Source organism: Sinocyclocheilus rhinocerous, unplaced genomic scaffold (assembly GCF_001515625.1).
Source record: "Sinocyclocheilus rhinocerous isolate Xijiao unplaced genomic scaffold, SAMN03320098_v1.1 scaffold730, whole genome shotgun sequence".
Classification (NCBI taxonomy): domain Eukaryota; kingdom Metazoa; phylum Chordata; class Actinopteri; order Cypriniformes; family Cyprinidae; genus Sinocyclocheilus; species Sinocyclocheilus rhinocerous.
Window position 1 is genome coordinate 52,950 of NW_015670605.1, and position 16,014 is coordinate 68,963.

The following is a 16,014-nucleotide window of genomic DNA, read 5'->3' on the forward strand; positions in this document are numbered from 1 at the left end:
CAATACTAATAATAACAATAATACTAATATGTACAGCAGCAGCTATTAATCTATATTAATCATAAACTTTGGCACCAGCTGTTCATTGTTAAAGCAAATTTGTTCATATGAATAAGGACCACAAACTGTTATGTGAAATGACCCTAATATGTCAACAACTGCATGTTACACAATATGAGACACTAATATTTGTTTTAAACCCTCAGTTTGGATGCAAAGGCCACAAATATCCAGATAACAGTGAAAGGCGGCGGACTAAAGCTCATCCTGATTCAGGACAACGGCACTGGAATCAGGATAAATGACTTATTTATCAGCCTCAACGTCTGCTGCTCAGAGCAGGTCAGATAAAACCTCCAGCTCTTCCACTGCCGCTCAAGGTCCAGCAGAGCCAGACGACTCCGAGCTGCTGAATGCTCTTGATGTTCTGGAGCCGCGTGACACCAAGGATCAACAGACAAGACAGTCAACCTCCTCCCCATGAAGCACCACCAAGGTGAAATGCAGAAAACAGGCTGTTGAGGAGTTTTGTGTGGGGCTTCTGTTATAGTAAAGGTTGCTATTTTTATGATGACACTGTTTTGAGAAGAATACCTTTATTTGACATTAAATGGTTAAAGTTGGCCAACATGTCTGTACTGAGAAAATAGCCCCAGTCATTAACCTCTCTACTTCCACTTCTATGTACTCTTTCCAAGCAGAGATCAACCTGTTGTTTTTTCGATCTGTCTTTCAGGAAAAGGTCTCATGTTGGGGAGGTGAAGGAGGATTTGACGGCCGCCTCTCTACCCAGGAGACGCGCCATTAAACTGACCAGCATAAAGGAGCCCCGGCAAGATATTGAGCAGCAAACTCACAAAGGTTAAACAATATCCACTTCAAGAAATAGAACAGACTGAAATTTTAGCCTTACTTACCTTATATTTAGTTATCAGTGTCACGTGATCCTTCAGAAATCATTCTAATATGCTGATTTGCTACTCAAGAAACATTTCTCATTATCAGTTTTGAAAACAGTTGTGCTGCTTCATATTTTTGTGAAAGCTCCAGTACATAATTTTTTTTATAACAGAATTTATTCAGAATAGCAATTTTATAACATTATAAATGTCTTTACTGTCACTTTTGATCACTTTAATGCATCCTTGCTGAATACAAATATTTAATTTCTTAATGGTAGTGTAAACATTAATGTAATGCATTTAGTGTTGACCTGATTGTTGTCCAGTTCAGCAGCGCTCAGAGTGCCGTGTCCTCCACAGGTTTACAGGATCTGCTCCAGAATCACTCATTTGTAGGTTCAGTCAATCCTCAATGGACTCTAGTGCAGCACCAGACCAAACTCTACCCGCTCAATACAACCAAACTCAGGTTAGAACCACATCAGTCCATTCATGACTATGCTTTTGAAGTTGATTCTATTCAAGTATTTTCTACTGATTTTTAAAACGTGTGTGTCAACAAACCTACTTCTCTCTCCTGTTTTCTACAGCCAGGAGCTGTTTTATCAAATTTTGATCTACGATTTTGGCCATTTCGGGGTCCTTCGATTGTCGGTGTGTTGTTGCATTCATTTTATTTTTGTAATACATGTTTTTTTTAATTAATGTAACTTAATGTATTTTTATTGAAAACAATCTGTTAACTATATGATACATCACATACATTCAACAGATTAAAAACTAAAGTTGTGTTTCTTTAGAATCCAGCTCCGCTCTATGATTTGGCCATGTTGGCTCTGGATTCAGAGGAGAGTGGATGGATGGAGGAGGACAGTCCAAAAGAAGGACTGGCTCAGTATATCGTGGATTTCCTGAAGCAGAAATGCTGGAAGAGTACTTTTCTCTGGAAATAGATGTGTGACACATACTAAACTTACATCAGTATAACTGATTCACAATAAGCTCAAGAGGCTGTATTTATTTTACCTAAGGTTGTTGCTAGAAAACCTGTCTAATTATGGTTTAAAAAAAAAAAAAATCACTGTTGATTATTGCTTTTACAAAACTGATGCATTTCTTTACAGGAGGGGAACCTGACTGGTCTGCCAATGCTGCTTGATAATTACTCTCCTGCCATGAAGGGACTTCCCATGTTCATTCTGCGTTTAGCCACTGAGGTCAGCACTTTGAATTGTAGTTTATTGGAGTTTGTATATAATGGGCATTGGTTAAAAAAATCAAATCCAGATGCAACTAAAAGACTGATGGATACTGCAGGTGAACTGGGATCGAGAGAAGGAATGTTTAGAATGCAGTCGCCATAGAATGCAGTCACTTCTATTCCATAAGGAAGCAATACACACTGGAGCCGGATGCAGAAGAGCCGCAGGTAGTTCAAATGTTACACACAAAAATCAGACATAATTTTGGGTAAATGTATGCATATACAAACCCGATTCCAAAAAAAGTTGGGATACTGTACAAATTGTGAATAAAAACAGAATGCAATGATGTGGAAGTTATTTGTAAATTATTCCATTCCTTTTTTACTCACAATTTGTACAGTGTCCCAACTTTTTTGGAATTGGGTTTGTATATATATTGCACAAACTGCAATAGAAATATAATATGCTATTCTGAACATAATGCACTCAGGTTTTTTGAGGTTTATGTCAGTGATCTTTGATTAATAGGAAAATCGACTGAAACCCAAATGATTTTTATGTTAGAGACTAACTAATGTGTTAATTATTTGTAGGATGCTCCACCTTCCACTGCCAGCTCATCTCTGCATGTGCTTTTCAAAGCCCTCCGCTCTCTCTTCAGTCCTCCAAAACACTTCAGTGAAGACGGCAGTGTTCTGCAGATCGCCAGACTGCCTGAACTCTACAAAGTCTTTGAAAGATGCTGAATATTAGTACTCTGTTGTCCTGTGGTTTCAATGCTGTACTATCAAAAATGGCTGTGTTTTGTGGGTCAGCTGACTAACTCAAAATGACTGACAGCGATAAACAGCCTGTCATATTATTTTAGATGACTAGCTAACATTAAACCAAGAATGTATAGATATTTGTACTGCAAATGAATAAAAAAAAGACCATTTTGAAATATTAAACAACAGTTTTCATTACTGTCTTTAATACCGTAATGCACTTACACATTTATGCATTTGGCAGATGCTTTTATCCAAAGCTAATTGGATAAATCCAAAAGTGTGATTTAGATGCCAAATCAAACACATCAACAAGAACATCATTTCAAAATAATGTTTAAAGTGAAGTATGTCATTTTGTACCACTAACGGCACCAACCTGAATGGCAAAAATGAAAGGAATATTTCACTCAATAGTTCTGCATAGTTCAAACATTTGATGAAAACATCACAATGATTCACACAACTCCAGTCCATCAATGTTGAAAAAGCTGTGTTTGTAAGAAACAAGTCCATCAAGGCTTTTTAACGGTTTTTATCAGCTGTTTGGACTCTCATTCTGACGGCACCCATTCACTGCAGAGGATCCATTGGTGAGCATGTGATGTATTGCTACATTTCTCCAAATCTGTTCCCAAGAAGAAACAAACTCGTCTACATCTTGTATGGCCTGAGGATGAGTACATTTTCAGCAAATTTTAATTTTTAGGTGAACTATTCCTTTAACATAAACATGCAATGTGTAAATGCAACATATTAATGTTTGAAATGTTTAACATTGCATAATGTTCTTTTATTTCCATTAATTATAGTGTGCACTAAAGGCTGCTTTTACATGCATGTGGCCATCGGTTGAGCCAGTGCTGTTATGTTGGGCTATATCAAACAGATTGCAATTCTGTGGTGTAGAAATTACACTTCACCTTAAAGTCCAAAAATAATTACTGAGAGAGGTTAGTTTGTAAATTGTGCAGTTTATTTACAGTATACTTTGCAGCTGCTTTAGTCACAATCACTGTGCGCATGAAGTGTCAAACAATTGGTTTCTAGTGTGATTAAAAAGTTGCACCAAACCTGAATACAACAGTATCGTGAAAGGCATCAAGTGGCATTTGGGACTTGAATCTGAAATCTCACAATGTCACAGTAGAAACATCGGTCTCTTACTGGGAGTTAAAATCATTACATTTAGTGTAAAATTGATGTAGTCCATTATGACAAAGCACTTCCAAAAAAAAAAAAAAACCCTAACAAAATTCAATGTGCCCTGCAAACAATCACAATTCATGAATCACCCACCCATTCATACTGCATTCATTTACACATTTATTTTCAAGAAATATTTTAAATATTTGAAAAACAAAACAAAAATACTTAATTGAAACCATAGCAGACATGATTAATTCTCTATAATGTTCAACTCGTGGCTGTACCCTTTATTAAACACATTAATGTTTTTTGTACCGGTAGAAATATATGCTTTTCCTGTATAGTGTTATAATATATATAACCCTCGTCCTCCCTGTGAAGGCACATTGCTGTGTAAGCATTTACATGGACGTCGAGGGCCCTGCAGTCATGTCGATTTACAGTTTAAAAAGCGCTTTTATACTCGTGCAACTTACAAAAGAGGAGGGGGAAAAAGCACCCGGTCCGAGCAGTGAAACCTCAACGGCTACCGTGATGTACCAAGCTTTTAAAAACAACAAAACCAACAGAAGTACAATATTCTCAGGTTCAGAAAAGGTTTAGAGGCTTCCTCCCTCACAGTGTTGCCTTAGTGGGGTGTAAATCTGTATTTTACCACGAGAGGCAAGGAAAGAAGGTAAAGGGCCTGCAGTTTTGTTTTTGGTGTCCTACTGTAAGGTGTTGGAGAGTCTCTCTTCACTGCTGGGACAGAAGAGCGTTTCTGTTTGCTTTCATCTTCTCCAGACGCTTTACGAGATGGTTGTTGGTCATTTCCATTTCTTCGATCTTGTCCAAGGCTGTGCGCAGCTACAAAAGGAAAAGAGATGTGTGAGGATGACTCTTTTCTGTGACTGCTAATATGAGAAGAGTTTGATTTTCTCTACTCTTGGATTTGGCATCAGGTACTATTTTTTTTAAATTAACAGATATTTTCCATGACTTTTCCAGGACCAGACATCAGAGGTTATGATTATGGGAACCCTGAATGTGTGATATGTGTATAGGTCAGTATCAGAGATGTTTGAACGGCAAGTTTCTTCAGTGTTGGGTTCATACCTCCCTCTGAAGTTTTCTTTTCTCTGCTTTCAGTTCATCTTCTATCTTTTCTGCATTATCTGCTGAAGATTTATATCTGGACACCTGTCCTTCAAGTCTATTTACCTGAAAGACACGTACAAAAAAATACAACAGTTATGCTAATATTCAATAATTTTTTAACATTAACAACAATTATTTATAAAAAAATCAATCAATCAATCAAAAAGTGGCAATATTTAAAAATAATTGTATTTAATTAGTGATTCATATTTTTAATTTATAAATTAATATTTTAAATGTATAAATTGCCTCTTACAAATACAATTTGACTTTTATTTAAAAAAATAATTTTAGATTTTTTAAAATTCTCAGTAAGAGGTAATAAAATGTGAATCACCACTGAAAATAATGGGAATTGCACAAAAAACTAATATATAAACACACACAAAGATGCATTAAACTGGTCAAAAGTGGCAGTATTACGTTGTTACAAAAATGTCTATTTTAAATAAACCTTTTTTTTTTTTTTTTAACTTTCTATTCATCAAACAATCCTGAAAAAAAAAATGCATCACAGTTTTCACCAAAAATATTGAGCAGCTTTATGTAATGTTTCTTGAACAGCAAATCAGAATTTTTGAAAGATTTCTGAAGGATCATGTGACACTGAAGACTGGAGTAATGATGCTGAAAATTCAGCTTTACCACCACAGGACTAAATTACTTTATTTTAAAATATATTCTAATAAAAAAATATATATTTTCAATTGTGTTTTATTGTATTTAGTTCAAATAAATGCAGCCTTGGTGATCAAACAGACTTCTTTCTTTATAAACTAAAAAAGTGGAAAAACATGGACATGAAAAAATTGTCATTGCTTTAAAACTGTCACAACCCTAAAAAATCTTATTGGTCCTAAATAGGCTTCATTTTTCTGTGCAAATTATACATCAATAATATTTCTGTTACATGTTATACTACTGTTATATACTATTGTTATATAGGTTATACTTTCTAGGGTATCTACTTTCTATAATAACTTTATAATGTTCTAATTATAAACTCACATTTTGTTCCATCGTTGCCATTTCCTGTTCAGTCTTTGAAAGCTTGAATTTGTATTCACTTATCTGTCTATTGGCGTCCCCTACAGGAAACAGACAGTATTACAGCATGGTACATGTGAAGGTAAATGTGAAGGATGTTAAAGGGATAGTTCACCCAAAAATGAAAATATGATGTTTATCTGCTTACCCCCAGGGCATCCAAGATGTAGGTGACTTTGTTTCTTCAGTAGAACACATATGATGATTTTTAACTTTAACCGCAGTCTATCAGTCGTATAATGCATGGCAATGGTAACCACTTCCGGCGCTTGCGTAAACTGCGCCAGAGCGCGTACACACCTCACGCACCGGATGGCGTGCGCGCGCCCAAAGACATACTGAAGAAACAAAGTCGCCTACATCTTGGATGCCCTGGGGGTAAGCAGATAAACATCAAATTTTCATTTTTGGGTGAACTATCCCTTTAATGGAGACTTCAGTGTGTGCGTAGCATGTTTCACAGGTCATACTCTGCATCTCGATGAAATGCAGGTCAGTGCCGTTCTCCATTCGCTCTCCTTCTGTGTAAACACTGTCGATCTTTAAGTGTTTTTGTCTTTCTTCCTCCAGCTGCATCTTTAGTTTTCTGATCTAAAAGAGCACATATGTGTCACTTCAACTCATCTATGCCAATAATCCATTTTGATTCACTTCATGAAGTTCATGTACAATCATACCTGGGACAAAAGTTCATCCTTTTCATCCACAAGCTTTCGTAGTCTTACATCTGGGGTATGAGCACAGAAAACAAGCATTATGCCATTGTTTCATCCTTATATATATATATATATATATATATATATATATAAGCTTGACAGTGTATTTGGAGACTCACCCAAAGGTCCGTCTCCCGCTGACTCCAGCACCTGCGCTGCCTCTTGTGTGACCACAGTGATGCCTGAGGTAGGGGACTCGTGGCTGACGTCTCCGTTGGGCATATCCTCGGGTATGATGACCAGCCCGTGTTTCTGCCAGAGAAGAAGGGTCACAATAAATTAAAGTATAAAAGTCTTTTTAATGGACACTGGCCACATACACACTGCAGTACAGTTGTCACTCCTCTTTTGGACACATAAATTTTGAGTGACAACTCAAAACATCCTGAAACAATAGCATAGTTGCGATTCTGACATAGAAGGCATAGATGCCTTCTGCATGTTTCCTTCAAAGAGAACGCCATCCCAAAATGCACTGTGATGGGCTCAATGAGGAAAACAAAGATCCAAGACGGCAGGCAACGCAAGAAAATAGTCAATAAATCAGCTCAGATAAAGTAGCTCAAATTAATTAAAACTATTGTAATGTCACACTCAAAAGTTCAGTGTTTACATGGCCAGTAAAATGCAGAGAAAACATATATATAGGCAGCAAGCCAAAAACTTTCCATTCAAACGATCTGTTTATTGTTGTTATACAGTGCTGATGGCAAGCTTTCATCCTGTGCAGGAGCACTTAAAGGACGTACCTCTCCCATTCGGCTTTTCCCCTTGAGGTCAGCCAGCTCATCCCTGAGCTCATCTCTCTCATTCCTAATGCAATCAAAGTATTCTTTCTGTCTCTCTAACGCCTGGCCAAACGAAGGGCAGGAAAAGAGAGAGGAGTAAAGAGAAAAGTAGACAAAGAGACAGCAGAAAACACAATGAACACGGCCTTCAGTTTGGGCTGGGCAATATAGGTTTAAAAATAAATAAATAAATTATATATATATACACACAGGGGCACACATACGTTTTTCAGCCTGGTTCTCATGAGAGAACCTGGAGATTTGGTTTGGTCCTCACACTGCACATAGTGTAGCCCATTAAATACAACTACAAAAAAATAAATTAATCGTAGTGATAATATTGTTGCACTTTATTTAGTTTTTTTTTATTTTTATAAAATAATAAACTAAATAATAAAGTGTGATAATACTATTATATTTTAAAATAAATGGGAGTATTAAATACAAATACAACTATTTTATAGTAAACTTAAAAATAAAATGCTAATATTTACTTTGATTAATTTTCATCATTTTCAAACTTAAAATCAGCAGGCTTTTATTTTGGCGGGTTGCCGGCAAGTAAGTATATGCGCTTCCGGTTTTAGCACTGAAGCCATCAGTGAATGAAATGTCAGTTTTGCATTGTGCTTTGAAAACGGCAGCGGGTAGCCTAGATTTATTTATCTATTCAGTTTGAATAAAAATCTTATACAGTATTACAGTTTGCGTTGAATTTAACTTTTTTTGAAGCCATCTCAAGCCATGTTTTCGACAGCTTTCAATAAGAATGATACTGACCATCACAAATATTTCATATATTGCCCAGCCTTAGCTTTAGTCACAGATGGCAGGATGAAAATAGACCATGCTGACAGATGAACAGTGCAGGAAGTGAAGGAATGATGTTATTAGTTATATAGCTCTGTATAGTTATTTTCTTTCAATCTTCTTGAGCGATTCATGGATGTTCATGCAGAAGTGAGTATACCAAAAGTAAAACTAATCAATCTTCTGGATGTAATATATTTTCATGCACTATGTATCTTCAATTTTGAAAACTATTGTGTGGTACCCAGCACTTCTGGTGTACACAGCTGAGGCTCATGGGATACCAGCAGAGAGCAGCACTGTGCATTTACAACTTTTTTTTTCTTCATACATTGTGCATAAATCCATTCAAACAAAAATTGATGCAAATATATTTTCGTTTTTATGAAAAAGATCCAGATGTCTAAATTTTTTACATGCATTAGCCACACATCAATCCTTTGTAAAAATGATGATACTATATACCAGTGATCCTCAAATCTGGCTCGCGAGATCCACTTTCCTGCAGAGTTTAGCTCTACCCTAATCAAACACACCTGAGTTTGCTAATCAATGTCTTCAAGATCATTGGAAAATCACAGGTAGGTTTGTTTGATTATAGGGTTGGAGCTAAACTCTGCAGAAAAGTGGATCTCACGAGCCAGATTTGAGGATCACTGCTATATACATATATGAATAAGGCTACCTGGCAAAACTAAAGTTAATAGATGGCTAAGAGATGAATAAAAAGTTAATTTGATCAGTCTTTCGCCGTCAATCCAAGCAGCATCTCCTAAACCGTCCTACCGCAATCTTTTTGTCCTTCCAGTTAACAGTTTCCTGCAGGTCAAATGCCTCTCTCGTGAGGTTATCTAGCTTTTGCTGAATTTTCTGGTTCTCCTGGGGATGTGTTTAATAAAGCAGAGAAGGGGAAAAAGGACAGATTCAAAATAGACACAACAAAGAAGCGATGAGACAGAACATATGAAGGAAGAAAACAAGAGGATCTCAATGGGGGAAAGTGAATGATATAGACTCTGAACCTTCCCATTTCAACCACGAAGAACATAAAGCACACTTTCACTCAAAGACTTCAAATCATCTGTAATTGATTATTCTGCAAAAGCTTTTAAAACATTGCGTCTATTGCAAATGTTTCTAATGTCTTCAAATTAATTTGTGGTTGATAAACCATTTCTGTTCTGGGTTCTACCTCGATAAGTTCATCTCGCTGACGAATTCCCTCCTTCATGTCCTCTAGTTTGTGCTGTTGGACTGAACATGTGTGCTTCTGCCGCTCTAACTCCTGTCAATCAAAAGAAAAATACACTCACATCATAATCTGCCAAAGCTTCTGAATAGGGTTCCAACATCTAATAAATGTATCAGAAACGAACTGCTGACAATACATGGCATTCACGATCTGCTGGGTCTGTGCATTGTGGCAATAAGACAGCTGGACCATACAATGTTTTTTTTTTTGTCAGATTAATCAAAACAGTTTTCAAGAAAATAATAATTTATTATAAGCACCTTTGATTTCTCCTCCGTTTCCCTGTGCAGCTCTGACATTTGCTCTTCCATCTCCTCGATGACGTCTTTGAGTGTGTCCACTTGGTAGATGAGGTTTGCCTTTTCGTTGTCTAGCTGGGCGTTGGATACCATGGCTTTCTTGTACTTCTCCTCCACTTCCGACAGAGAATCCTGATCAAAGGGAGAAAAATTCTTCACACAAAAGTACTTGAATAGCTTTACATGCTACAAAACCACTACAAAATGTAATGACAGGCAAATAAAGCACACACTGACCACTGCACTGAAGATTAGATCAAAATGTGATGTACAGGTAAAAATTGAAAAAGTGAAAGTGTAATACAAAACATTATAAATAAAGTCAGATAGAAATTTTAAAGTCAACATGAAATCAAAATGGTCCCATTTACTTACTAAATGCATGTTCCTGGTCTTACTGTCCACATTTCTTTGTAACTTGTCCTAAAAAGGTAATAACTTGCTCCACCTCTGAAATGACTTTCTCTTATCGGCTCCTTCCCTCCAATCACTTGTCCCATCCAGGTAAACTACTGTTCAAAGGTTTAGGGTCGTTAAAGATTTGTTTATGCTATAATGCTCACCAAGACTACATTCAGTTGATCAAAAATACAGAAAAAAACTGTAATAAAATAATTGTTTTCTATTTGAATCTATTTCTAATCTATTCCTGTGATGGCAAAGAGTTTTCAGCAGCCATTAATCCAGTCTTTAGTGTCACATGATCCTTCAGAAATGTTACTAATCCCCAACTTTTGAACAGTAGTATATGTAATGCCAACTTTTTAACAATCCAATCAATTCTCAATAGATAAAGTCCCTAAATAGGTTGTTTGCAGCATTTCATGTTGACTTTAACACTGAATAATATATGACATTAGATATAAGAAGGAACATTTATGTCTATGTCACATTAACCCTTGTCTGTTCATGTACAGTTCCTTCACAGTCTCACTGATATCAGGATATTCAAAGCAGGGTCTCCAACTTCCAAATGTGAACTGGACAAACACTGAAATTCTTTACACAGCTACAGCTGATTAAATGTGTGCAGTCTGCATCCTTGTCCATCTTCTTTATTAAAGGATTAGTTCACTTCCAGAATAAAAATTTCCTGATAATTTACTCACCCCCATGTCATCCAAGATGTTCGTCTTTCTTTCTTCAGTCGCACAGAAATTTAGGTTTTTGAGGAAAACATTCCAGGATTTTTCTCCATATAATGGACTTCAATGGTGGCCAACGGGCTGAAGGTCCAAATTGCAGTTTCAATGCAGCTTCAAAAGGCTCTACACGGTCCCAGCTGAGGAATAGGGGTCTTATCTAGCAAAACGATCTGTCATTTTCTTAGAAAAATAAAAATGTATATACTTTTCAACCACAACTGCTCATCTTGCACTAGCTCGACTTCACGCATTACGTAGTCACGTTGGAAAGGTCATGCGTGATGTAGGCGGAAGTACCTACCCAGTGTTTACAAAGCGAACGTGCAAAGAAAGTCAAATGCCCTTTACAAAAAAAGGTAAAACAACGATGTCGGATGATTTTGAAGTTGGAGGAGAAAATGAGATGGAGTTTTTCAGCCTACTCTACCTTTCTGAACCGGAGTACACAGATGAAGAGCTAATCGCACTTGACCTTTCCAATGTGATTATGTAATGCGCGAATTTGCAGACGTGCATCATGGAGCTAGTGCAAGACGTGCATTTGTGGTTAAAAAGTATATAAATTTTATTTTATTTTTTTTGAAAATGACATCGTTTCGCTAGTTAAGACCCCTATTCCTCGGTTGGGATCATGTAAAGCCCTTTGAAGCTGCAATGAAACGGCAATTTGGACCTTCAGCCTGTTGGCCACCACTTAAGTCCATTATATGGAGAAAAATCCTGGAATGTTTTCCTCAAAAACCTTAATGTCTTTGTGACTGAAGACAGAAAAACATGAACATCTTGGATGACATGGGGGTGAGTAAATGATTAGGAAATTTTTATTCTGGAAGTGAACTAATCCTTTAACAGCAGTTGGGAGTGAAGCAGAAGCCTTCCATGTGATTTTGGCTCTTTGGAGCAATTAAGTCTTCATGCAACATGACTGTGGGCTAAACGTGACTGTAAAGAGCTAATGTACTAAGTGAAAGACTCATGCAAGGCTCATGCTTTCAGACTAAGAAGTGTGAAGAGCCTGGTGTGTTAGTGCAGAATGAGGGAAGGCGTGCGTTGAGCTCAGGACCCTCTACCTTCAACTCTTTAAGACCCTGCATGTATCGGCCCTCTACATCCTGAATCTGGTCCTTTAGATCATAGATGTCCTGTTGAGATGGAGGAATGAATCATGGGAAAGGTTTGGCATTCACTGAAGGTCAGAGCGGTGACCTCTGATTGTACATTCATACAAACACAAAGAGGGAGATAGCTTCCCAAAGGCATTCAAAGATAAAGAGGAAAGAAACGAAAGCATTAACAAACACAAATAAAACTGTGAAATGAACACAAGTGGATTCCCTGAGATCAGATGCATTCAGTAGGAAAGTATGATGCTCTATGCTCAGCCAAAATATTTTTAAAGGCAGGTATATTCATCTTGTTTCAAAAAATACCTGAGAAATCTGTATTACAGTTTGTGCAATGCAAATAAACAACAAAATTACCTTTAACTCGCCGATAGAAGCTTCTGCATCCATAATGATGCTTCCAGCATCTCCGCTGCCCCTTCTAGAACTGCTGCCTCCCAGAGATGCCAGGGCAGCTGCGGAGAGCGCCGGGGTGGTACATCGAGAGGACGGCTGGAGGAAATGAGAGCACAAAACACCCATAAACAATGAATCAAAAAATTATTCAACAACCTTAACACAGGTTGGTTAATTTTATTCGCAAAAAATTAGGTTCTGAGAAAATGTAGCAAATTTGCAGATGAAACATGGTTAGATATTTTATTATTACCAAATGTGACTGAAGTATCCAAATACTGTTGGGGCCACTGTGCATCACCAAGAGTTTTAATGATTGATACTTGGGTCGGTAAGATTTCTTTTTGAAGTTTTTGAAAGAAGTCTCTTATGCTCACCAATACTGCATTTATCTGATCAAAAATATAGTAAAAACAGTAATATTGTGATATTATTACAATTTAATATAACAATAATAATAACATTTATTTTTAACATTTAATTTGTTTCTGTGAAGCAAAGCTGAATTTTCAGCAGCCATTACTCTATTATTCAGTGTCACATGATCCTTTAGAAATCATTCTAATATGCTAATCAAGAAACATTTCTAATTATTATCAATGTTGAAAAAAGCTGCGCTGTTTAATATTTTTTTGTGGATTCTTTGATGAATAGTAAGTTCAAAAAACAACATTTAATTGGAATATAATATTTTGTAACCTTAATGACACTTTTGATTCATTTAATGTATCTTTCCTGAATGTATCCTTTTATTAAATGTATCCTTACTGTCCCCAAACTTTTAAATAGTAGTGTATTTAATGATGACAACAACAACATAAATCACTTAAGCCTGCTCTAGATATCTGGAAATTTTACTTAAACATTGACTGAAAACAATTATCCAAATACAGACTAACTTTCCCCTAATGAGAAGAGAAACATTAACTTGGTTCTTAATTTAGTGTCAAATATCACAACACAGGGAAGTGGAAAATGACCTCTCTTCCTCTTACCCGGCTGTAGGTGTCTGTAAACTGCTTGTCACATTTCTCATCGAGCTGAAAAAGAAGAAAACACCATACGTCTCTTTGGTTACTTTTATAAATATATACTTGTTGCAAGTTGAAAGGCCATTAACTGGGTTTTGCCTTCATCTTAAAGTCAGACAAAAAGAAAACAAATTAGTGGGATGTTACTTGCTGTAGCATGTTTTAGGCACACATCTTGCCACGTAACTCATACAATTTAACCAGAAATCATCAGTATCAGTGCTCCAGCCAGCCAGACCAAAACTCTCTATTTTGAAAACAAATGTTGACCAACCAAAGGAGATACACACGCAACAGTTAGATGCATTTATACAGGAATAATATATGTATACCTTCCTGAAAGCAGTCATTAAACAAAGTCCAGTAGAGTCAACTTTACTGCAATTTTTACACAGTATCAAGCCATGCAGAGTAAACCAACTTTAATAACTGAACTATCCCTTCCCTTCAAGTCAGTGCTCTTTAGTGAATGTGTCACATCGGTTAATACTTCATGCATGTCTTGACTCTTGACTTACACTGTCCAGGTCTGGGATGCTCAGATCATCAAGATCAGAGACAATGCTGCCCCTGCGATTAGAGCGGCTGAAATAATCAGCAGCCGTCTCAGAGATATCAGAGAAATCAGACAACTACACATAGACAGACAAGAACATGGGAAAGCGAAAAAATAAGAAGCTAAAGTGGAAATGTTTTTATTATATATTACTGCTTTGATGAAAATAGAATATGTGGTTGTGTTGTCTGAACACTAGATATGCGGTCATAGTTTCTATTCTGGCTCACCACACTATCCCTTCTCCCACGTCGACTTTGGGACACAGTGCTGCCAGAATCGTCATCAGAGGATGACTGAAAGGTTTAAAAGAGGATGATTCAAAAGAAGAAACGCACATTGCACAGGAAAGAAACCAAAACCCATCTGTCATAACTGTTAAGCAGAACATGCAACCATTTCAATGAAGAAGTCACTCTTTTAATAGCACTAATATGTATTGGTGACAAGACATCGAACAATGTCATCGCGATTTAAGATGTTTAGACAAATGCACCACATGCGAAATAAAAACACTGGTGGCATTCCTGCCCCACCTTCAGAGAACAAACCATCAAAACACCACCAAGGCTTCCAATTTTTTATACTTTCAGATCATGCACTGAATTTAATGAATTATACGTTTTAACACATTTCTGGACATACTACATCAACCATGTTGGCTTCATTCTTTGACCCAGATGTTGATGGCACAAATCCCAAAAAAAAAGGCCCACCTTCATGTTTCTATGACATTTCGGTCTCCATATACCCTATCGTTCAAAAGCCTATCGTTCAAAAGCTTAAAAGATTTCTTTTAAGAAATTAATACTTTTATTCAGCAAGAATGCATTGAACTGATCAAAAGTGACAGTAAAGAAATGTATAATTTATAAATGCTGTTTTTATACCTTCTATTCATCAAAGAAATTCAAATATTATCATGATTTCCACAAAAAGTTTAAGCAGCACAACTTTTTAAACCGTTCAATTATGTTTCTAAAACAGCAAAATCAGCATATTAGAATGATATTGCAAATATCATTCTAATAAATATTAAAACAGAACATAGTTGGCAGACATAAAAGAATCCTTTCAAAAACATCTTACCAACTAGGCTTGCCGCGATAGACGGTGCTGACGGTGATACTGTTATTAAGCCGCAACACCGGTTACGTCACTTGTCCACCACGGCACCGACCCCCACCATCATTTAGATTTTTTTTATAGTTACTTTATTTAAACTTTGTGTAATTTATTTATTTTATTTGTCATCAAGGTGTATGCCGTGCCTCCAAGCTTTCTTATTCGTTTTGCTAATAAACTTTCTACATTTCTTATTTATTTGGTTATATATTATACATGCTTAGGCCTACTTATTTCCAGTTTTGTATAGGCTACCTATTTTAACTATGTAAGTTATTTGTTCTTTTATATTAGGCATAGCCTGCCCTATAGCATGGTGTATTTTTATTTGTTTTGTTAATAAAAGTTCTGTTTTATATATAGGCTAAAGTGAGTTTGACGTTGTATTTTGTTGTTGCATTCAAGCAATTGACGCCGAATTGCCACTAATTTGAAAGTGAAAGTAAAATGCGCACCCCTATTACCAACCACAGACTTTTGAACAGTTTGAACAGTCTCAGTCCCTTCTTCACTGTAGTTTTATTAAGTTTTTTTTTTCCCATAAACAGTAAGTTCAGTAAGTTCA

The 16,014-nt window shown here is 36.5% G+C and overlaps 2 protein-coding genes across 13 annotated transcripts in view; one reads left to right on the forward strand and one right to left on the reverse strand.

The window, feature by feature from the left end:
• The first annotated feature begins 250 nt into the window (after nucleotides 1-250).
• Nucleotides 251-3,035, forward strand: LOC107734286 (DNA mismatch repair protein Mlh1-like). The gene is made up of 8 exons (XM_016546209.1): nucleotides 251-496; nucleotides 737-861; nucleotides 1,263-1,371; nucleotides 1,493-1,556; nucleotides 1,703-1,835; nucleotides 2,027-2,119; nucleotides 2,220-2,331; nucleotides 2,701-3,035. Exons 1-6 carry the CDS (start codon nucleotides 414-416, stop codon nucleotides 2,059-2,061), a joined length of 549 nt encoding a protein of 182 aa, XP_016401695.1. The 5' UTR covers nucleotides 251-413; the 3' UTR covers nucleotides 2,062-2,119; nucleotides 2,220-2,331; nucleotides 2,701-3,035.
• Nucleotides 3,036-3,547: 512 nt separating this feature from the next.
• The window catches only part of LOC107734278 (leucine-rich repeat flightless-interacting protein 2-like), a 33,211-nt gene continuing 20,744 nt past the window's right edge, over nucleotides 3,548-16,014 (reverse strand). For 5 of the 12 annotated variants that reach the window (XM_016546191.1, XM_016546190.1, XM_016546194.1 and 2 more), the window contains 15 exons: nucleotides 14,555-14,620; nucleotides 14,287-14,400; nucleotides 13,733-13,777; nucleotides 12,699-12,833; nucleotides 12,288-12,359; nucleotides 10,034-10,204; nucleotides 9,714-9,806; nucleotides 9,308-9,400; nucleotides 7,673-7,774; nucleotides 7,043-7,175; nucleotides 6,885-6,934; nucleotides 6,678-6,798; nucleotides 6,169-6,248; nucleotides 5,119-5,223; nucleotides 3,548-4,869 (listed from right to left, as the gene is read on the reverse strand). In XM_016546191.1, the coding sequence (XP_016401677.1) occupies nucleotides 4,759-4,869; nucleotides 5,119-5,223; nucleotides 6,169-6,248; nucleotides 6,678-6,798; nucleotides 6,885-6,934; nucleotides 7,043-7,175; nucleotides 7,673-7,774; nucleotides 9,308-9,400; nucleotides 9,714-9,806; nucleotides 10,034-10,204; nucleotides 12,288-12,359; nucleotides 12,699-12,833; nucleotides 13,733-13,777; nucleotides 14,287-14,400; nucleotides 14,555-14,620 (1,491 nt within the window). In that variant the 3' untranslated portion in view covers nucleotides 3,548-4,758. The remainder of the gene's footprint in view (nucleotides 4,870-5,118; nucleotides 5,224-6,168; nucleotides 6,249-6,677; nucleotides 6,799-6,884; nucleotides 6,935-7,042; nucleotides 7,176-7,672; nucleotides 7,775-9,307; nucleotides 9,401-9,713; nucleotides 9,807-10,033; nucleotides 10,205-12,287; nucleotides 12,360-12,698; nucleotides 12,834-13,732; nucleotides 13,778-14,286; nucleotides 14,401-14,554; nucleotides 14,621-16,014) is intronic. The other 7 variants (XM_016546195.1, XM_016546198.1, XM_016546199.1 and 4 more) reach the window with 5 other exon arrangements.